Source organism: Leucopleurus acutus (assembly GCF_964270905.1).
Source record: "Leucopleurus acutus genome assembly, chromosome: 20".
Taxonomy (NCBI): Eukaryota; Metazoa; Chordata; class Mammalia; order Artiodactyla; family Delphinidae; genus Leucopleurus; species Leucopleurus acutus.
In genome coordinates, this window is record NC_139162.1 from 13,092,912 (window position 1) to 13,116,153 (window position 23,242).

General features: G+C 39.3%; 1 protein-coding gene across 2 annotated transcripts in view; it reads left to right on the forward strand.

The window, feature by feature from the left end:
* Positions 1 to 23,242, forward strand: part of GLG1 (golgi glycoprotein 1) — a gene marked incomplete at its 5' end in the record, with an annotated part of 149,908 nt that overhangs the window by 70,106 nt on the left and 56,560 nt on the right. For both annotated transcript variants that reach the window (XM_082863213.1, XM_082863214.1), the window contains one exon: positions 14,156 to 14,188. In XM_082863213.1, coding sequence (XP_082719339.1) covers positions 14,156 to 14,188 — 33 coding nt within the window. The remainder of the gene's footprint in view (positions 1 to 14,155; positions 14,189 to 23,242) is intronic.

The window sequence follows — 23,242 nt, forward strand, 5'->3', positions numbered from 1 at the left end:
GAGTCTCTTGCCACTTAATTTAGTATCAGGTGTGATCTGGTGGGTAGTTCAACTTCAGTGGATGTGACTAGAGAATGTTTCATATTTTAGACACAGTCTAATTCCCAAGATTTCTGTTTCAGAAACTGGGACAACTTCCAAGTTAGTTTTGTGAATCCTTTAATTTCTCCTGCCAGACTCATTAACTCAGCCTGTTTGCCTTTGGGGAAATCGTAGTTCCAGACTTCTACTCTTTGTAAAAATCATCCTCTTAAGTGACTGTGATGGTTGAATTAATTGAGAACATCGAGACTCAAGCTTTTCAGCAGTATATTCTGAAACCTGTTTGTTGTGACTTTGACCAGCATAGAATGATTAAGATGAAGTAGTAGGAAACCATAATCATAATACAAAAATTACCTGCATTACAAGGTGTGGAATTCAACAAATACTCTATTTTTGTGTTCCACATCTCAGCTTTTATAGACTCAGAAAGCTGGAAAGAATCTTGACCATCTTAGACCCGTGTTTCTTTTTTTTTTTTAACCATAGTGTGCATTTATTTTAAAAAATCCAAATATAAGTGGACCCATATAGTTCAAACTCATGTTGTTCAAGGGTCAACTGTACTTCAGTGCATTGTTGGCTTTGATTATTATTCTGAAGACTGCCATAGTATTGTCTTGAAGGCTGTCCAGTGTTCTTTTTTTTTTTTTTTTGCCGTATGCGGGCCTCTCACTGTTGTGGCCTCTTCCGTTGCGGAGCTCAGGCTCCAGACGCGCAGGCTCAGCGGCCATGGCTCACGGGCCCAGCTGCTCCGCGGCATGTGGGATCTTCCCAGACCAGGGCACGAACCTGTGTCCCCTGCATCGGCAGGCAGACTCTCAACCACTGCGCCACCAGGGAAGCCCTGTCCAGTGTTCTTTTGTTTTTAACTTTTTATTTTATATTGGAGTATAGTTGATTAACAATGTTATGTTAGTTTTAGGTGTACAGCAAAGTGATTCAGTTATACATATACATGTATCTGTGCTTTTTCAAAGTCTTTTCCCATTTATGTTGTTAGGTAATATTGAGCAGAGTTCCCTGTGCTATACAAGAGGTCCTTGTTTGTTATCCATTTTTTTAGTTTTATTTTTACTTATTTATTTATGTATTTATTTATGGCTGGGATGGGTATTTGTTGCTGCATGCGGGCTTTCTCTAGTTGCAGCGAGCGGGGGCTACTCTTCCTTGTGTGCGGGCTTCTCATTGCGGTGGTTTCTCTTGTTGCGGAGCACGGGCTCTAGGTGTCCGGGCTTCGGTAGTTGTAGCACACGGGCTTCAGTAGTTGTGGCTTGCGGGTTCTAGAACACAGGCTCAGGAGTTGTGGCGCACGGGCTTAGTTGCTCTGTGACATGTGGGATCTTCCTGGACCAGGGCTCGAACCTGTGTCCCCTGCATTAGCAGGTGGATTGTTAACCACTGCACCACCAGGGAAGTCCCTGGTTACCCATTTTAAATATAGCAGTGTGTACATGTCAATCCCAAACTCCCTAACTATCCCTCTCCCTATCCCCCCCGGTAACCATAAATTTGTTCTCTAAGTTTGTGAGTCTGTATCTGTTTTGTATCTCTGTTTTGTGTCTTTTTTTTTAGATTACGCATATAAGCAATATCATGCTATATCTGTCTTTCTGACTTACTTATGGATCTTTTTGAGATTATGATGACAGCTGTGGATTCTCTTCTCAGGAAAATATACTTGCACACAGAAGTTTGTATTCAGTTTCAGGACAGTCTCACTCCTAAGTCTGTCATGGATCCTAGGTGGTGAAATCCCTGTTATAGTCCAAAGCCTGTCCTTGGGGGTCTAGAGAAGTGACCCATCTAAAATCACAGAGCTTCTAGGGACTTCTCTGGTGGTCCAGTGGTAAAGAATCCACCTTCCAATGCAGGGGATGCGGGTTCAATCCCTGGTCAGGGAACTAAAATCCTACATACCATGGGGAAACTAAGCCTGTGCACTGCAACTACTGAGCCTGCGTGCCTCAACTAGACAGCCCACGTGCCGCAAACTACAGATTCCACGCACCCTGGAGCCTGCGCGCCACAACTAGAGAGCGAAAACCCTCAAGCCACGACTAGGGAGAAGCCCATGTGCCGCAACTAAGACCCGACACAGCCAAAAAAAATAAAGGAGAAAATAAATAAATAAAATAATAAATAAATATTAAAAATAAATAAAATCACAGAGCTTCTATAGCTAAATACTTCTGCTAGTCTATTGTTCTTTCTCCACAGTTCTATCCCTTAAAGCCCATACTGAGTTTACAGAACTAGAGGAAGGGCTTAGGGGTATTAAGCCTTAAAATCAACTGTTTCAGCTTTATTTACCCAGTTAGGAGATTAAAGTACAGTAATACCCCAAACATTTAAGTCATTGATTTAGAAAAGCCAAATGAACTAAGCAAAGTTTCTTTTTATAATCTGTTGTGGTTATTCAAAGAGCTAATCCAGATCCCTAGTTGATCTAATTACCAGTTTCTTACCCAAGCTGCGGGCATCTGAATTCATTAAACAAATCAGTCTAGAGCACTAGTTCTGTTTATTCATCCTGTCTACCTTTCTTTGGTTTTTGGGGGGTTGGTTGCTTTGTTTGTTTGTTTTTAACATGTATATTGGAGTATAATTGCTTTACAGTGTGGGTCAGTTTCTGCTGTGTAACAATCAGCTATATGTATGCATATATTCCCATATCCCCTCCATCGTGCATCTCCCTCCCACCCTCCCTATCGCACCCTCCCTATCCCACCCCTCTAGGTGGTCACAAAGCACTGAGCTGATCTCCCTGTGCTATGCGGCTGCTTCCCACTAGCTCTCTATTTTACATTTGGTAGTGTATATATGTCATTGCTACTCGTCCCAGCTTACCCTTCCCCCTCCCTGTGTCCTCAAGTCCATTCTCTATGTCTGTGTCTTTGTTCCTGTCCTGTCCCTAGGTTCGTCAGAACCAATTTTTTTTTTTTGAGATTCCATAAATATGTGTTAGCAACGGTATTTGTTTTTCTCTTTCTGACTTACTTCACTCTGTATGACAGACTCTAGGTTCATCCACCTCACTACAAATAACTCAATTTTGTTTCTTTTTATGGCTGAGTAATATTCCATTGTATATATGTGCCACATCTTCTTTATCCATTCATATGTCAGTGGACACTTACGTTGCTTCCATGTCCTGGCTATTGTAAATAGTGCTGCAGTGAACATCGAGGTACATGATTCTTTTTCAATTATTGTTTTCTCAGGGTATATGCCCAGTAGTGGGTTTGCTGGGCCATATGGTAGTTCTAGTTTTAGTTTTTTAAGGAACCTCCATACTGTTTTCCATAGTGGCTGTATCAATTTACATTCCCACCAACAGTGCAAGAGGGTTCCCTTTTCTCCACACCCTCTCCAGCATTTATTGTTTGTAGATTTTTTGATGATGGCCATTCTGACTGGTGTGAGGTGATACCTCACTGTACTTTTGATTTGCATTTCTGTAATAATTAGTGATATTAAGCATCTTTTTCTGTGTTTGTTGGCCATCTATCTGTATGTCTTCTTTGGAGAAATGTCTATTTAGTTCTTCTGCCCATTTTTGGATTGGATTGTTTGTTTTTTTGATATTGAGCCACATGAGCTGCTTGTATAGTTTGGAGATTAATCCTTTGTCAGTTGCTTCATTTGCAAATATTTTCTCCCATTCTGAGGGTTGTCTTTTCGTCTTTTTTATGGTTTCCTTTGCTGTGCAAAAGCTTTTAAGTTTCATTAGGTCCCATTTGTTTATTTTTGTTTTTATTTCCATTTCTCTAGGAGGTGAGTCAAAAAGGATCTTGTTGTGATTTATGTCATAGAGTGTTCTGCCTAAGTTTTCTTCTAAGAGTTTTATAGTGTCTGGCCTTACATTTAGGTCTTTAATCTATTTTGAGTTTCTTTTTGTGTATGGTGTTAAGAAGTGTTCTAATTTCATTCTTTTACATGTAGCTGTCCAGTTTTCCCACAATCACTTATTGAAGAAGCTGTCTTTTCTCCATTGTATACTCTTGCCTTCTTTATCAAAGATAAGGTGACTATATGTGTGTGGGTTTATCTCTGGGCTTTCTATCCTGTTCCATTGATCTATATTTCTGTTTTTTGTGCCAGTACCATATTGTCTTGATTACTGTAGCTTTGTAGTATAGTCTGAAGTCAGGAAGCCTGATTCCTCCAGCTCCATTTTTCTTTCTCAAGATTGCTTTGGCTGTTCGGGGTCTTTTGTGTTTCCATACAAATTGTGAAATTTTTTGTTCTAGGTCTGTGAAAAATGCCATTGGTAGTTTGATAGGGATTGCATTGAATCTGTAGATTGCTTTGGGCAGTATAGTCATTTTCAAAATGTTGATTCTTCCAGTCCAAGAACATGGTATATCTCTCTATCTGTGTGTATCATCTTTAATTTCTTTCATCAGTGTCTTATAGTTTTCTTCATACAGGTCTTTTGTCTCCTTAGGTAGGTTTATTCCTAGGTATTTTATTCTTTTTGTTGCAGTGGTAAATGGGAGTGTTTCCTTAATTTCTTTTTCAGATTTTTCATCATTAGTGTATAGGAATGCAAGCAATTTCTGTGCATTAATTTTGTATCCTGCTACTTTACTGAATTCATTAATTAGCTCTAGAAGTTTTCTGATAGAGTCTTTAGGATTCTCTATGTATAGTATCATGTCATCTGCAAACAGAGACAGCTTTACTGCTTCTTTTCTGATTTAGATTCCTTTTATTTCTTTTTCTTCTCTGATTGCTGTGGCTAAAACTTCCAAAACTATGTTGAATAATAGTGGTGAGAGTGGGCAACCTTGTCTTGTTTCTGATCTTAGTGGAAATGATTTCAGTTTTTCACCATTAAAAACGATGTTGGCTGTGGGTTTGTCATATATGGCATTTATTATGTTGAGGTAAGTTCCCTCTATGCCTACTTTCTGGAGGGTTTTTATCATAAATGGGTGTTGAATTTTGTCAAAAGCTTTTTCTGCATCTACTGAGATGATCATGTGGTTTTTCTCCTTCAGTTTGTTAATATGGTGTATCACATTGATTGATTTGCGTATATTGAAGAATCCTTGCATTCCTGGGATAAACCCCACTTGATCATGGTGTATGATCCTTTTTTTTTAAGTTTTTTTTTAAATTTATTTTTTAATATTTTATTTATTTATTTTTGTCTGTGTTGGGTCTTTATTGCTGTGCACAGGCTCTCTCTAGTTGCTGTGAGCGGGGGCTACTCTTTGTTGCAGTGCACGTGCCTCTCACTACAGTGGCTTTTTCTGTTGCAGAGCATGGGCTCCAGGTGTGCGGGCCTCAGCAGCCGTCGCACATGGGCTCAGCACTTGTGGCTCGTGGGCTCCAGAGCGCAAGCCCAGTAGTTGTGGCACATGGGCCAGTTGCTTCATGGCATGTGGGATCCTCCCGAGCCAGGGATTGAACCTGTGTCCCCTGCATTGGCAGGCAGATTCCTAACCGTTGAGCCACCAGGGAAGTCCCTGTATGATCTTTTTAATGTGCTGTTGGATTCTGTTTGCTAGTATTTTGTTGAGGATTTTTGCATCTATGTTTATCAGAGATATTGGCCTGTAGTTTTCTTTTTTTGTGACATCTTTGGTTTTGGTATCAGGGTGACGGTGGCCTCATAGAATGAGTTTGGGAGTGTTCCTCCCTCTGCTATATTTTGGAAGAGTTTGAGAAGGATAGGTGTTAGCTCTTCTCTATATGTTTGATAGAATTTGCCTGTGAAGCCATCTGGCCCTGGGCTTTTGCTTGTTGGAAGATTTTTAATCACAGTTTCAATTTCGGTCCTTGTGATTGGTCTGTTTATATTTTCTATTTCTTGCTGTTTCAGTGTCAGAATGTTGTGCTTTTCTAAGAATTTGTCCATTTCTTCCAGGTTGTCCATTTTATTGGCATATAGTTGCTTGTAGTAATCTCTCAGGATCCTTTGTATTTCTGCAGTGTCAGTTGTTACTTCTACTTTTTCATTTCTAATTCTGTTGATTTGAGTCTTCCTTTTTTCTTGAAGAGTCTGGCTAAAGGTTTATCAATTTTGTTTATCTTCTCAAAGAACCAGGTTTTAGTTTCATTGATCTTTGCTGTTGTTTCCTTTTATTTCTGAACTGATCTTTATGATTTCTTTCCTTCTGCTAACTTTGGGGTTTTTTGTTGTTGTTGTTCTTTCTCTAATTGCTTTAGGTGTAAGGTTAGGTTGTTTATTTGAGATTCTTCTTGTTTCTTGAGGTAGGATTGTATTGCTATAAACTTGCCTCTTAGAACTGCTTTTGCTGCATCCCATAGGTTTTGGGTCATCGTGTTTTCATTGTCATTTGTTTCTAGGTATTTTTTGATTTCCTCTTTCGTTTCTTCAGTGATCTCTTGGTTATTAAGTAGTGTATTCTTTAGCCTCCATGTGTTTGTATTTTTTACAGTTTTTTCCTGTAATTCATATCTAGTCTCATAGCTTTGTGGTCAGAAGAGATACTTGATACGATTTCAATTTTCTTAAATTTTCCAAGGCTTGATTTGTGACCCAAGATATGGTCTATCCTGGAGAATGTTCCATGAGCACTTGAGAAGAAAGTGTATTCTGTTGTTTTTGGATGGAATGTACTATAAATATCAATTAAGTCCATCTTGTTTAATGTGTCATTTAAAGCTTGTGTTTCCTTATTTATTTTCATTTTGGATTATCTGTCCATTGGTGAAAGTGGGGTGTCCCCACTTAAAGTCCCCTACTATTATTTTGTTACTGTCCATTTCGCCTTTTATGGCTGTTATTAGCATTTGCATTATGTATTGAGGTGCTCCTATGTTGGGTGCATAAATATTTACAGTTGTTATATCTTCTTGTTGGATTGATCCCTTGATCATTATGTAGTGTCCTTTTTTGTCTCTTGTAATAGTCTTTATTTTAAGGTCTATTTTGTCAGATATGAGAATTGCTACTCCAGCTTTCTTTTGATTTCCATTTGCATGGAATCTTTTTCCATCCCCTCACTTTCAGTCTGTATGTGTCCCTGGGTCTGAAGTGGTGTCTTGTAGACAGCATATGTATGGGTCTTGTTTTTGTATCCATTCAGCCAGTCTGTGTCTTTTGGTTGGAGCATTTAATCCGTTTACATTTAAGGTAATTATTAATATGTATGTTCCTATTACCATTTTCTTAATTGTTTTGGGTTTGTTATTGTAGGTCTTTTCATTCTCTTGTGTTTCCTGCCTAGAGCAGTTCCTTTAGCATTTGTTGTAAAGCTGGTTTGGTGGTGCTGAATTCTCTTAGCTTTTGCTTGTCTGTAAAGGTTTTAATTTCTCTGTCAAATCTGAATGAGATCCTTGCTGGGTAGAGTAATCATGGTCGTAGGTTTTTCCCATTCATCACTTTAAATATGTCCTGCCACTCCCTTCTGGCTTGCAGAGTTTCTGCTAAAAAAATCAGCTGTTAACCTTATGGGGATTCCCTTGTATGTTATTTGTTGCTTTTCCCTTGCTGCTTTTAATATTTTTTCTTTGTATTTAATTTTTTTAATAAGTTTATCTTATTTATTATTTTTGGCTGCATTGGGTCTTCGTTGCTGCACACGGGCTTTCTCTAGTTGCGGTGAGCGGGGGCTACTCTTCGTTGCAATGTGCAGCCTTCTCATTGTAGTGGCCTCTCTTGCCTCCGAGCTCGGGCTCTAGGCACGCGGGCTTCAGTAGTTGTGGCCCGTGGGCTCTAGAGCGCAGGCTCAGTAGTTGTGGCGTATGGGCTTAGTTGCTTCGCGTCATGTGGGATCTTCCCAGACCAGGGCTTGAACCCGTGTCCCCTGCATTGGCAGGCAGATTCTTAACCACTGAGCCACCAGGGAAGCCTGTTGTATTTAATTTTTGACAGTTTGATTAATATGTATCTCTGTGTGTTTCTCTTTGGGTTTATCCTGTATGGTAGTCCCTGTGCTTCCTGGATTGATTCACTATTTCCTTTCCCATGTTAAGGAAGTTTTCAGCTATAATCTCTTCAAATACTTTCTCAGACCCCTTCTTTTTCTTGTCTTCTCCTGGGACCCCTATAATTCAAATGTTGGTGCGTTTAATGTTGTCCCAGAGGTCTCTGAGATTGTCCTCAACTCTTTTCATTCTTTTTTCTTTATTCTGCTCCCTGGCAGTTATTTCCACCATTTTATCTTCCAGCTCACTTATCTGTCCTTCTGCCTCAGTTATTCTGCTATTGATTCCTTCTAGAGTATTTTTGATTTCAGTAACTGTGTTGTTCATCACTGTTTGTTTGCTCTTTAGTTCTTCTAGATCCTTGTTAAATTTTTCTTGTATTTTCTCCATTCTGTTTCCAAGATTTTGGATCATCTTTACTATCATTACTCTGCATTCTTTTTCAGGTAGGTTACCTAGTTCGTCTTCATTTATTTGGTCTTGTAGGTTTTTACCTTGCTCCTTCGTCTGTAACATATTTTTTTTGTCATTTCTTTTTTTTTGTTTGTTTGATGGGTGGTACTGTAGTCCTGTCTTACTGGTTGTTTGGCCTGAGACATCTAGCACTCTAGTTTGCAGGCAGTTAGATGGAGCTGGATCTTGGTGCTGAGATGAGGACCTCCGGGAGGCCTCACTCCAGTTGATATTCCCTGGGGTCTGAGGTTCTCTATTAGTCCAGTGGTTTGGACTCGGAGCTCCCACCACAGGAGCTCATACCCAACCTTCGGCCTGGGAACCAAGATCCTGCAAGTTTCGTGGCGTGGTGAAAGAAAAAAAAAAAAAAACGAAGAAAGAAAGAAAAAAAAAGAGCTGTACAATATCAAAGAATAAGAAACAAAATAAAATTAGAAGGATAAAAAATATATTAGGAAAAATAAAACTATAATTGAAACAACTGCAGTAAGGTAAAATTAAACCACAGCAGAAAAAAGAAAAGAAAGAGGGGGGAGGGCAACAAGCCAAAAGGAGAGATCACTAACAAAGTATAAAAAATAAAATAAAATTAGAAAAATAAAAGATTTATTAGGAAAAATAAAAATATAAAAGAATCAACAACAATGAATCAACAAGGTAAAACAGAACCCCAATCTAAAAGAGGAAAAAAGAAAAGGAAAAAAATAAAGAAAAAAGCCTTGGCTATGGGGGTGGAGTTTAGGAGCAGGAGGAACTTAGGCAGGGGTGGGGTTTTGGGTGGGGCAGGGCCTAGGCAGGTGTCGGGGGTGGGGGTGATGTTTGAGCGTGGAGTGGGGCCTCTGCTTAGGACCTGGGGAAGGGGAGAGGCAGCACATCCAAAGGAGGGCCTCTGGAGTGTGGGGTTCCGGAGTTTGGAGGTAGGGCCCTGAGTGAGGGTGTGTGGGTGGGGTTTAGGCCCAGCTCATTGGACAGGGTCTCCCAGTGTAGAGGTGGGGCCCGGGGTGGGGGTGTAGGGGCGGGGATTGGGCTCTGTGCACAGGAGGGAGGCTCCGAGGACAGAGGACTAGACCCGGGAGCCCAACAGTCTTCCCGGTGCCTAAGTGGACAGGGGACGCACTGGCCACGTTCCCTTCTGTTTCTCTGCGCCCCTCCCCCACCTTCTCTCCCAGGTTCTCGCCCCATAACGGGGGTGGGTACCGCTTGGTGTAGGAGCTCCTCACCTCCCCCAGCCGCCCCTCAGGGGTGCCGGTCCTGGAGGTCTGGCCTTTACTTTTACTCCGCCTTGCCTTCCTCCTACTCCCTCAGGACCTGCACAGCTGGAGGGGGCCTCTGTGGGCAGAGGATCAGGCCTGGGTCTTCAGCAGTCTCCCAGGGGCCCACGTGGGCATGGTAAACCTGGCCATGCTCCCTTTTGATCCTCTGCCGTCCCAGTGGTTCCCCAATTTCCCCTTTCGGGCATGGGATACCTTCCCCTCCCACAGCCACCCCTCAGGGGCGCCAGTCCCATCCTGCCTCCACTTCTCCTCCCCCTTCACTACCCCCACACCCCACGTCCTACCCAGTCACTAGGGCCTCCTCCCGTCCCCTTAGGTGTCCGTGGTCCCCCACCAGTGCCTGGTAGGTGCCCTAGTTGTGAGGAGACGCAAATTCTGCGTCCTCCTAGTACACCATTCTTGATTTTGCCCCTGGTTTTTTTTTTTGTGGTACGCAGGCCTCTCACTGCTGTGGCCTCCCCCGTTGCGGAGCACAGGCTCCGGACGCACAGGCCCAGCGGCCATGGCCCATGGGCCCAGCCACTCCGCGTCACGTGGGATCCTCCCAGACCGGGGCACGAACCCACGGCCCCTGCATCGGCAGGCGGACTCTCAGCCACTGGGCCACCAGGGAATCCCCCATCAGATTCTTTATTGGAGTCAGGCAGGTGTCTCCAAGTACTTAGGGCTTGTCTCTCCTACAGTGCTATTGCTGCATCATTCATTCAGCATTAACTGAGTTCCTTCTCTATTTTAGTCACTGCTGTGTTTGGTTGGGGGGATGCTTCACATTTTCTTCTTTTTTCTCTTTCCTCTATTCATAATCATTTCTTTTTTGATATTAATATAGGTAACTTCAGCAGTCTCTTTTCCAAAATTTGATCATTAATTTAACAAAGTTATTTGTGAGGCTTCTCATAAAATTTTCTCCTCCCTGTTTTCTGTTGTTAAGAGGACAGTTATTTTAATTCCAAAGAGGAAACACTTGATGTAAGAGTCTTTTCAAAGTCCAGATTTCTATCTCCAGAGTAATAGAGAGCAGCTAATAATGTGGCAAAGCTTAGCTTCTAATTTACTGCTTCCACAGCTAGGAACCTTCGCTTTGCCTCTGATTTGAAGGGGTAGGGATGGGGATAGGACTCCTAAACTGGTGAGAAGAAAGGTTTCAACTCTCAGTTTTCTATCTTGATCATGTTCTTACCATTTGAAAAAATTACTAAGCATACTCTAGTAGATATATATTCATAAAATATTAATTATTCTAACATATATTACAAAAACATTAAAGTCTAAATTAAAGCATGAGCTTTTCAAAAAAGAGAGGTCCGTTATTTTCTTCCTGATCCCCAGGGGATCATCTAACTTGCATCCCCTTTGGAAATCATTCTTCTGTCTAAACCTTCAGGCCTAGCTCAAGTCCCTGCTCTTGCTCACTTGCTTGACTTCACCATTTTATTTCTATAACTGGATTGTAAACTACCTGAGGTTAGGGACAATTTGTGTCTTACCTTTCTTCTGTATCCCACAACAATGCCTAGCACAGTTTTGGGTACTTCATAATTATTCAGTTTTTACTTGTTGATTGATTTCTTGGGATCATTTCAGAGTATTATTTCACTGATTGTTAATAAAAGGAAAAAATCCTCAGCCTTTTTTCACCTTAGTAATTCTGGTGTTAGTCCTCATACTATTCTTATTCTAAGATTAAAGATCATCAAGCCTATCTGTATTTACAGATTTGCGGAAATAGATAACGTCTGATGAAGTGACTTGATTGGGACCTCATGGCCATGGTGTAGGCTCAGAACCAGACCTGTGTCAGCACCCATGTTTGTTTCTGTTCCTTGAAATTTCTGTCTTTTAGTTTCTTATCAAATGGCTGAGTGCCAAACCATAGCATTTTCTCTTTATACTTTCTCTAAAGTTAGTTTGTGCTGGCATTATTCATGTTCCCACTGTTTGGGTATACTACTTTCTATTTTATATTCTGCAAGTCTCTTTTCTGTTCCTCTGAACCACTACTTTGTCCTTTGATTCTAAAGGCTCTTTTAAATTTATAAGAGTAATTATTCATAATTACACTTAGAAATTATTTATAGCTGTTCAGTTCAGTGAGTCTCAGTGGCTTAACATCATAACCTTGTTCTTATGGCACTCCTATATTGTCTTCTCTCTGTGGGTAGAAAAACTAAATCTAGAAAGAAAAAAAATAAGCCAGTTTATTGTCAATTGCAAACTGATACAGCGAGAGAGATGAAAACCAAACACTGACCTCCACATTTGCAGTTCACTTATGTCTCTGTGGACTGTGTCATTCCTTCATAGAAGGTGTAGTATTCTGTACTTACTAATATAATTCACTAAATTAAACCATTGCAGTTACCAATTACAACTTAAAGGTTTTGAGATTTTTCTTATTTCATTTGCCTGATGGGCTTATTAGTCATTTTTTTCTTCATTACAAACACCCTCAAAATTTCAAGGGCTTATAATGGCAAATATTTATTCTTCTTGCTCATGGCTGCGCAGGTCAGTTGGGGTGGCTGTGCGCTGGGCTGCAGGTTATGTTTAGGTCTGCTCCACGTGTCTCTCCTTTTCCTTGTACTAGCAGTTCTCTGTACGTGTTGTTCGCATCAGGAATGTCAGGAGTGCGAGAGTACAAGCCAAACCACCCAAGCACATTTAAAGCCTCTTCTCATATTATGCCTGCTAAAATCCCATTGGCCAAAGCAAGTCAGTGGCCTAACCTAACATCAGTGGAGCAGGGTATATACTCATTCCACAGCAGGAGACTATGCAGAGTTACAGGGCGAAGGATCTGGATATCAAATTGTATTAAAGAAAAGTAGAAAACTGGGGGAAATAATCCATTCTATCACTGTAGGAAAGTAAGACGTTAAAACACTCATTAATTTGCTGATTTAAGTCCTATGGACTGAAAACATGGCAATGCTTTTTTTCCATGGGTAACTTAAATCTTCTTTGACTACTTTACTTTGAAGATTCTCCAATGCTCTGAATTTCTTTCAAGAATGCCCCTTTAATCCAAAGTTATCATTTAATAGAAATGAACACAAGTAGAGATGCTAATGGTATTAATTGCCGTCTGTGCTTTGAGAAAGAGCTAGAATTACTGATTGATTGGAAAAAATTGAAAGGATAGATTAAAAGGGGATAAGGTAGAAAACTGCCTGTACAAAATAAAGTATTCTTGCAAATAAACTGTTAAGGGCTATAAGTTAAGCACTTGGAATTTCAGTGAAGGGAACAGAGTTAAGCTAGATTAACTCATAGTATGGAGGCTGACTTCTGAGATTTAGGAAGACACTTCAGAAAGACATTAAAATATCTATTCTTACTTAGACAAGGAAGGAGAAAGTTCAGAAGTGGTGTGTTATAATCGCACGATGGCCTAGCAATCTAATTAAAGTCAATTTTAATATAATATTTTATAAGAAAGTACAAAAATGAGTTTGTACATTAGAATTAATGCCTGCTAAATAATGTAGTGGAATGAATAGTTCCCTGGAGACCTTTTTCTTCCTAAAGTGATGCTAGGTGTGTCTGCTTAATTTGTTAATATTTACTGTTTTCTGTATTGCCTTATTTCTATCCTTGAATAGGGAGAATCTTTTTATTTTGAAAGTGGCATCTTTTACAGCCTATGTCAGGAATATTTCATAGAGGGGACACAATTTACTTTGTTTGAGCAGGTTGGAGTACTATGGAATCTCAAAGGAAATAGTGCTTTATTATGGCGTACATTATGACAATTGTATCTCCTTTAACGGCATGAACAAGGAAATTAAAGGAGAAGTGTATGGCAAAGGTATTCAATATAAGGCCTAACCTAGTCTACTTTTTTGTCACAGAATTGAAAGTTCATTTTATCTCTGTTATATGTACCTGGCTTTATGAGCAAATGTATTCATGGGAATATATAAATAATTTCTGTTTTTTTAAACTTTGTATTTTTAATCATAGACCTGCAAGATTATAGACTCATAAGAAGTTACAAACATAGACGTAGAGGTCCCATGTACCCACCACCTCACTTCCCCTAATGGTGACATGTGAGACTAATTTTTAAATCATTGTCAGACCTTTTTTGCCCTCTTTAGTAAGCCTTCTTTTTTCCAGATATCTAACTTTCTTTAAAGCGAGGGCACCTGTATTGTGCCTGATCCTCTTCAGCTTTCAGAATTATGAAGTATTATGTAAGGATCCTTCTGTCACTCTTGCTTCATGTCTTTAGTACATCCTTCTCCATTTTCCCAATTTCCAGATTGTACCATTGATTGGGAAGGGACTATGTCTCATCCTTTTCTGGTATATTTCTCCTCAGCAATCTAAAAGATGTATAAGCCCCATTTTACTCCTCATATTGAAGTAGTATATTCAGTTGAATATTCAGATTTCTTGTTTTGAGTTTATTTTGGTGGTGTTTGAAAACTTGAGAGGATGTTTTTTTTAATATCATCTCTTCTTTTTTTTCCTTTTAGCCTGAAAATGAAATTTCTTCAGACTGCAATCATGTAAGTATGGATTTTCCATAAGTCACCTTACATGCTTTATATATATGATGATAGATATTGGGACGCTTTTCCTGTTGTTCTGGGAAGCATAATGTTTTCTTAAATTCACTTAATCTCAACAAGAGGGTGGTTAACCTCATTTATGGTAAATCTACACCTACTCACTCCTCTATTGTCGAAATCAGTAGGCTCTGCCAAATAATATTAATATACTTAAGTTTAAATTTTTCTTCAGTTACAGCTACCATATGAAATTGTTTCTTTGCATGTCAGGCTTACAATTGTAGAGTTTTGTATTTTAAAGTGGTTTCATTTAGTCATCATACAGTCATCTACTGTGTGCCAAACACTGTGGTAGAAATTAAAGACACACAAATAAGCACCTTGAAGATAGAGGCATATATTAGAGTTAGCAGATAAGAACTCCAGAGATAACTACGATTAATACATTCAATGTCATATATATGTGTCATATATATATTTGTAATACATTCAGTGTCTGTATATCTCCCCATATTACATACAGTCTGACATTAAAAGGAGAGTGACGTGAAATCAAATCTGTGCAAAAAGTACCAGGTGCTTCAGCAGAAACTTGTAAGAGTACAATGGGGACACAAGAGTGAATTTTGCCCAGGTGGGTTGATGTCAGGAAACACTTAATAGTGGAGATGATACTTGAGTTGTGTCTCAAAAGAGGAGTAGTTATATATCTGAAATCATTCTGTGTCCACATTATTTGATAGTTTGAATGGGAGACTGCAAGAATAGAGAAGCAGGTTGGCTGCCTAAGTTGACTACTTATTCTAAAGAAGGTCTAGATAGGTCAGAGATTTAAAGTAAAAATAAAACCACAAGAGTAGTAGAAGAAAACATGAACAGAGGGTAGGGTTTTTAAAACATGATACAACCTCAAAAAATATTTAAAGAAAAAAAAAAGATTTATAAATCTGATTGCATTAAAACCTCAGAAAAGGGGACTTCCCTGGTGGTAAAGACTTCACCTTCCAATGCAGGGGGTGAAGGTTCAATCCCTGGTTGGGAGCTAAGATCCCACATGCCTCGTGGCCAAAAAACCAAAGCATAAAACATAAAACAGAGCAATATTGTAACAAATTCAATAACAACTTTAAAAATGGTCCACATCAAAGAAAAAAAAATCTTTAAAAAAAAAACTCAAAAAAGAGATTTGAGGGTTTTTTCCTCAAAAATATTATGTAAATTATGAAAAAATATTTGCAGTGCAGATGAAAAGGACTACATTCTTTAATAGAAAGTACTGTTAATAAACATAGAAAACAGACATAAATAGACTATTCACAGGGAAAGAAAAAGATGTCCAGTAAACAACAAAAATTTCAATTCTTTCATAAAGTGTGAAAATTAAAAGAAAAATGAGTGCACTGTTTTTATCCATCTGATTAACAAATATTAAAAATTTGATAAATATACAGTATTGACAAGCATATGAAGATTTAAGCATTCTCTAGCCCACCAGTCAATGGCTACCCATTGGCCAAATCCAGACCACTGCCTGTTTTTATGCATAAAGTTTTATTGGAACACAGCCACACTCATTCAGTTACATACTGTAGCTGCTTACCATGTTATAATGGCAAGGTTGAGTAGTCACAACAGTGACTGTAGTTTCCTGAAAGCCTAAAAAATTTACTTTCTGGCCCTTGCGGGAAAAGTTTGCTAAACTCTGCTCTAGCCTATGGATAGGAATATAAATAAGAAAAACTTCTTTATAAAGCATTCAACTTAAAATGATACTTGTTATGGCATTATTATGGCATTATTTATTAAGCAAAAGATTAGGAAAAAATCCTCAAAAATCTATTAATAGACTGAATCTGACAGAGAGGAAGCCCAGAAAGAAGCTCCAGAGGGGTGGAGAAAGAAGCTGATCTCCAAAGGATATTACACCGCTGAAAATGGGGACAAATAGTACACAGAAAACGGAAAGATTGATGTTCTAATAAAGAGAGATTAGGGCACAGACACAGGAGAAGACGGACATCTACAAGTCAAGATGAGAGCCCTCAGAAGAAATTGGTACTACTGACACCTTGATCTCAGACTTCTACCCTCCAGATTTGTGAGCAAATAAATTTTTGTTGTTTAAGCCACCCAGTTTATGGTATTTTGTTACAGCAGCCCTACCAAACTAATACACTTGGGTTGGGATGGAATGCATTATAATTTTTCCCATTAAAGTTTTTATTTTATTTTTATTTTTATAAATTTATTTATTTATTTATTTTTGACTGTGTTGGGTCTTCATTGCTGCGCGTGGGCTTTCTGTAGTTGCAGCAAGCAGGAGCTACTCTTCGTTGCGGCACGCGGGTTTCTCATTGCCGTGGCTCCTCTCGTTGCGGAGCACGGGCTCTAGGTGTGTGGACTTCAGTAGTTGTGGCACGCGGGCTCTAGAGCACAGGCTCAGTAGTTGTGGCACACAGGCTTAGTTGGTCCGCGGCATGTGGGATCTTCCCGGACCAGGGCTCAAACCCGTGTCCCCTGCATTGGCAGGCGGATTCTTAACCACTCTGCCACCAGGGAAGCCAAGTGAATTTAAAAGTAAAACTATTTAAAATAGCATATAAAGCATCAAATACATAAGAATAAATCCAACAAAAGTATGTAAGATATCTCTACAGATAACTATAAAATATTACTCAGAGAAATTTGAACACCTAAATAAATGAAGAGATATATTAATATATACTATGCTAGTGAGTTGGAAGACTCAATATTATAAAGGCGTCAGCTCTTACCAAATTATAGATTCTGTACGATCCCATTTTTGTTGTTTCAAAAAATAGTAAGCTGATTCTAAAATTTACATGGGAACACAGTTTTGACGAATAATAGCCAAAAGTCTTGAAAAGAACCAAGCAGAGAGAATTTCACCACCTGATTGAAGACTTAAAGTAGCAGTAATTAAGGCAGTGTGGCAGAGGCACAGGGGTCAACAAGTAGACCAGTGAAACAGAATGAGTCCAAAAACAGACTCATATATAGATAGACACTCGAATAAAAAAATCTTAATCCTTACTGCACACCATTCACAGAAATCTATTCTAGATGCATTATAGATCTAAAGGTGAAAAGTATAATAATAAAACTTCTAGAAGATAACATAAGAGACTATGTGGGATAAGCAAAGATTTAATAAATGGGAAACAAAAAGCAGTAAGCAAAAGATTGATAAATCAGATTATATTAAAGTTTGTTTCATTAAATATAGTATTAAGAGTGTGAAAAGACAAGCCATAGAGAAGGAAAAAATATTTTAATCCTTATCTGACAGTACGTGCAGAATATATGAAGAATTCATACAAAGCAACAAAGAAAAGACAACAGGGCTTCCCTGGTGGCGCGGTGGTTAAGAATCCGCCTGCCAGCGCAGGGGGACATGGGTTCGAGCCCTGGTCCGGGAAGATCCCGCATGCTGCAGAGCAGCGGGGCCTGTGTGCCACAACTGCTGAGCCTTTCTAGAGCCCGTGAGCCACAACTACTGAGCCTGCAGGTCTGGAGCCCGTGCTCCATGGCAGGAGGGGCCACCGCGGTGAGAGGCCTGCGCACCCCAGTGAGGAGTGGCCCCTGCTCACCACAACTGGAGAAGGCCTGCATGCAGTAATGAAGACCAAACGCAGCCAAAAATACAAGATAATAAATAAAATAAATATTAAAAAGTCTTAACTATTAAAAAAAGAAAAGAATCCCCCTGCCAATGCAGGGGACACGGGTTTGAGCCCTGGTCTGGGAAGATCCCACATGCTGTGGAGCAACTAAGCCCATGCGCCACAACCGCTGAGCCTGTGCTCTAGAGCCTGCGAGCCACAACTACTGAAGTCCGCGCACCTAGAGCCCGTGCTCCGCAACAAGAGAAGCCACTGCCATGAGAAGACCGCACACTGCAACAAAGAGTAGCCTCTGCTCACCGCAACTAGAGAAAGCCCGTGCGCAACAACAAAGACCCAACGCAGCCAAAAATAAAATAGATAAAATAAATTTTAAAAAAAAAAAGAAAGAAAGAAAAGACAACAGAATAGAAAAATGGAGAAGATAAATTTAATCAAGGAGGTGAAAGACGACCTGTGTATTGAAAACTACAAGACATTACTGAAAGAAATTGAAGAAGACATAAATAAATGAAAAGATATTCCATGCTCATGGGTTGGTGGAATTAGTATTGTTAAAATGTTCATACTACTCAAAGCAATATACAGATTCTGTGCAATTCCTATCAAAATTCCAATGACATTTTTCACAGAAATAGAACAAACAATCCTAAAATTTGTTTGGAACCATGAAAGACCCCAGATAGCCAAAGCAATCGTGAGAAAGAAGAAGGAAGCTGAAGGCATCACACGCCCTGATTTCAAACTATATTACAAAGCTATAGTAATTAAAACAATATGGTATTGGCATAAAAATAGACACATAGATCAGTGGAACAGAATATAGATCCCAGAAATAAACCCATGCATATATGTCAGTTTACAACAAAGGAGCCAAGAATATGTAGTGGGGAAAAGAACAGTCTCTTCAGTAAATGGTATTGAGAAAAGTGGACCACTGCCTTATACCAGACACAGAAATTAACTCAAGACCTGAGACCATAAAACTCTTAGAAAAAAAAAGGCGGTAAGCTCTTTCATAGGTCTTGGTGATGGTTTTTTGAATGTGACACCAAAAGCAAAAATAAGGCGAGGCTATATCAGACTAAAAAGCTTCTGCACAGCAAAGGAAACCACCAAGAAAATTAAAAGGCAGCCTACTGAATGCGAGAAAATATTTGCAAATCAAATATCAGATAAGGAGCTAACATCCAAAATGTATAAAGAACTCATACAACTCATACAAACAAACAAAAAAACCCAATTAAAGAATGAACAGAAGATCTGTATAAACACTTTTCCAAAAAAGACATACAGATGGCCAATAAGTACATGAAAAGATAATCATCAGAGAAACCAAATCACGAGATGTCACCACAAACCCGTTAGAATGGCTGTCATCAAAAGGACTAGAAATAACAAGTATTGGTGAGGAGGTGGAGAAAAGGGAAACGTTGTGTACTATTGGTGGGGATGCAAATTGATACAGCCACTGCAGTGTGGAGGTTCCTCAAAAAGTTAAAAATAGAACTACCATATGATCCACTTCTGGGTATTTATCTGAAGATAATGAAAACACTAACTCAGAAAGATATGTGCACCCTCATGTTCATTGCAGCATTATTTACAACAGCCAAGATATGGAAACAATATAAGTGTTAAATGGTTAAGAAAATGTGTGTATACATATACATACATACACACACACACAATGGAATATTATTCAGCCGTAAAAGGAAGGAAATCTTGCCGCTTGAAACAACATGTATGGACCTCGAGGGCATTATGCTATTGAAATAAGTCAGACAAAGACTTATACTATACGATCTTTCTTTTATGTGGAATCTTAAAAACAAAACAAAAAAAACACCAAGCTCATAGATACAGAGAACAGATTGGTGGCTGCCAGAGGTGGGAGAAATGGGTGAGCTGGTTTTTGTTGTTGTTGTTTTAGTTTAAATAAACTGAATTTTTTAAAAATAGAAATTGTTCCTTAAAATACAATATAACTACTGGATGGACAAATTTAGGATAAGCCCTTAATTAAAAACAAAAAGAAAGAAAGAAAGAAAAGAAAAATGGGTAAGATACTTGAACATCCATATCTTAAAGATGATACTTGAATGATCTACAAATAAATGGAAAGGTGCTCATCCTCATTAATAATCAGGGAAATGGAAATTAAAACCTGAGTGAGATACTAGTATCTACATTCACCATTAGAATTGCTAAAACTCAAAAGACCGACAGTGTTAATACCAAGCATTACTGTGAATATAAAATAAGGGAGCTTTCGTGATCGTGTCGGCAGCACATATACTAGAATAACGGAGTTTTCAAATACTGATAGTGATAATGTAAATTAGTGTAACTACTTTGAAAGCTGTTGGGTATTACTTAGTAAAGCGGAATTTAGGCATAGTATATAATGCGGCCTTTTCACTTCCAGGTACTTACCCCACAGAAATGCTTATGTATCTGTCTATACATGTAAGGAACATTTATAGCAGCTCATAATAGCCCTGTGAGTAAACAGTTAACAAAACCTTTCTTTCCCCTTCAGGAGAATTTCAATCCTGTTAACTATGTAGCTCAGTTCCCTGGTGACCTAGTAAGGGTAAAATACCAACTAAGGTTCAAGGCAGTATTACTTAAGATAAAAATGACCCTGATTGGTAAATTCTATATGGATTGGGGAGAACTATAGATGAATTATAAATACTCATTGGGGGTGCCATACTATAGGTTTCCCTGAATGTGGTGACTCTTGTACCTGGGTGTGTGTGTTCCTTGCAGGGATCCTGGAAACTATGCCCAGAGGGCTGTTTCAACAGATAATGGCTCGCATGGGGCTTGAGGTTTCTAAGCCAAAACTACCTCTTCCAGTGCCTGTTGAGAGTGTTGTCTTCTCACACCTGAGCTGTCATTTGGAGAGAAGATACCGCCAGATGGCTACATAGACTGTTGCCATGACTCCCATTGGAGAGGAACAATTGATGCTGCCCTGCTGACTGACAATTTGTGGTTCCTGTCTTTTATCCAGAACAGACCTTTCCACAAACTCCAGACTCCAAGTGCTGATTACATGTTTCTATGCTGTCTCACAGTCATTTCTAGAACTGAACTCTTGATTTTCTACCTCTAAACCTCTGTTGTTACAGTCTTCCCAATCTCAGTTCTTCCCATTGCTCAAATCAAAAACCTTGAGTCCTCTTGTCCTCTTATATCCCACATTCAGTCTGTTAGCAGCCTTGCTGTCTGGCGCTCCTCTTGAAATGTGTCCTGAATCTGACCATTTTCACTGGTACCCCCTGGTTCAAGCCATCGTCAGTTCTCTTTTGTGCTTCTTTAATAGCCTGCTAAGTAGTCTCCCTTCTTCTGCCCTTGTCCCTCTACAGTCTGTACTCCATGCTACAGCCTGAATGATTCCTCCAACAGTCAGGTCATATTACGTCTCTGCCCAAAACCCCAGAAGCTTTTTTCTCACTTATTAAACTCCCAGGTCCTTAACAGTGGCCTACAACACATGCAGAGAGTAGAGACCTGCTCCTTGGCCTCTTCTACCACTGTCCGCCTTGATAACTCTACTTAGGCCACAAGCAGCCTCCTCGCTATCCCTCAGATATTCACAGAATGTGCCTGACTTAGGTCTTTTGCATTTGCTGTTCATCATGGAACAGTCACCTTTTCAGGATGTTCATTTTCCTTGTCCCCCTCACTCGTCACTTGGGTTCTTTTATACTAGCTTAATTTTCTTTACAGCACTCAATACCTGATCTATTTATTTGATCATTTGCATATTATCTTTCTCTCCTTCATACAGTGTAAACTACTTGAGAGCAGGGACTTTGCCCTTCGTTGCTCACACCTGTCTTGAGTGGCGCCTGGTATATATTAGCCACTCCAAAAAAAGGAAAAAACCTGAATGAGAAATATGAGAAAATTTCCAAGAACTGAAGGATGAGTTTCTAGATTAAAAGTGCCCATGAGTGCCTCACACCATGGATGGAAAGATAACCCAGACCAATTTTAGCGTTGTGAAAAGAACCCTGGGAGTAAATAAAAGATCTCAAAAGCTTTCAGAGAAAAGAATAATAATTAAAGTACTGGGAGTTTGAGTAATATGATACTTCTCATTAGCATTACTGGAAACTAGAAGAGAGTAGACCAGTGCCTTTAAAATTCTGAGGAAAAATTATATTTAGTCAAGATAATACAAAATAGACATTTCATACATAAAATTTTTCAAGACATTTACTACCCATCCATGTTTTCTCATAAAGCTACTAGAGGATGTGCTTCACCAAAATGAGGGAATACAGCAAGACAAAGAAAACTAAAGAATCCAGTAATTAGTGCATCAGCCTAAGAAAAAGCAAAGGAATTCCAAGGATGATGGTGAAGGATGACACCTGTGCAGAGGCTTAGATGGCAACCAGTCCTGACTGAAGCAGGAAGACGGAAGACTCCAAGAGGAATGTCTCACCTGAGAGATCACTTGAAGCATTTGAACATTTTGAGAGATTTGCTTTTCCAGTGAAGAGATGGGGGATTAATTAGTAATGGGTATATCGAAAATAGGCTTATGAAATAAATGACTGTTGGGCTTCCCTGGTGGCGCAGTGATTGAGAGTCCGCCTGCCAATGCAGGGGACATGGGTTCGTGCCCCGGTCCGGGAGGATCCCACATGCCGTGGAGCGGCTGGGTCCGTGAGCCACGGCCACTGAGCCTGTGCGTCCGGAGCCTGTGGTCCGCAACGGGAGAGGCCACAACAGTGAGAGGCCCGCGTACCGCAAAAAAAATAAAATAAAATAAAAAAATAAATGACTGTTAACTATATGACAAACTAAAAATTGAAAGAAATATATTCTTTATGGCTCATTATATATAGTATTTTTACATAATCAATAACGTAAATACTGAGTATCTAATGACATTATGATTTGACTATATTGGGAGGATTGGGATCAGGAAGAGGGTGTAAGAGTTCATTCCTTACCCTCTATAGTATAAAGCTATTATACAGTATCTAAAACTAACAGGTCAGGCAATTTTAAGCAATTCAATAGCTTAAAAGTATGGAGGTAATTACCATAAGAAAAAGGTAAAAGAATTGTCTCTGGGTAATGGGTAGGACTTTAGAAAGGGACTTTGTGGGGGACTGCTTGTTTGTTTAGATTGACTACCTTTGACTATTTAACTAAACAGACAGCTTTGATTTTAAAAATTTTAAGGATGAATGGAAGAGTAAGTAGATTAAATAAACTTAGACTATACTTTAAAGGAGCTTGACTGTGAAGGAAGAATTTTCCTTCATAAGTCAGACAGAGAAAGACAAATATCATATGATATTGCTTATATGTGGAATCTTAAAAAAAAAAAGGATACAAATGAACTTACCTACAAGAAAGAAATAGAGTTACAGAC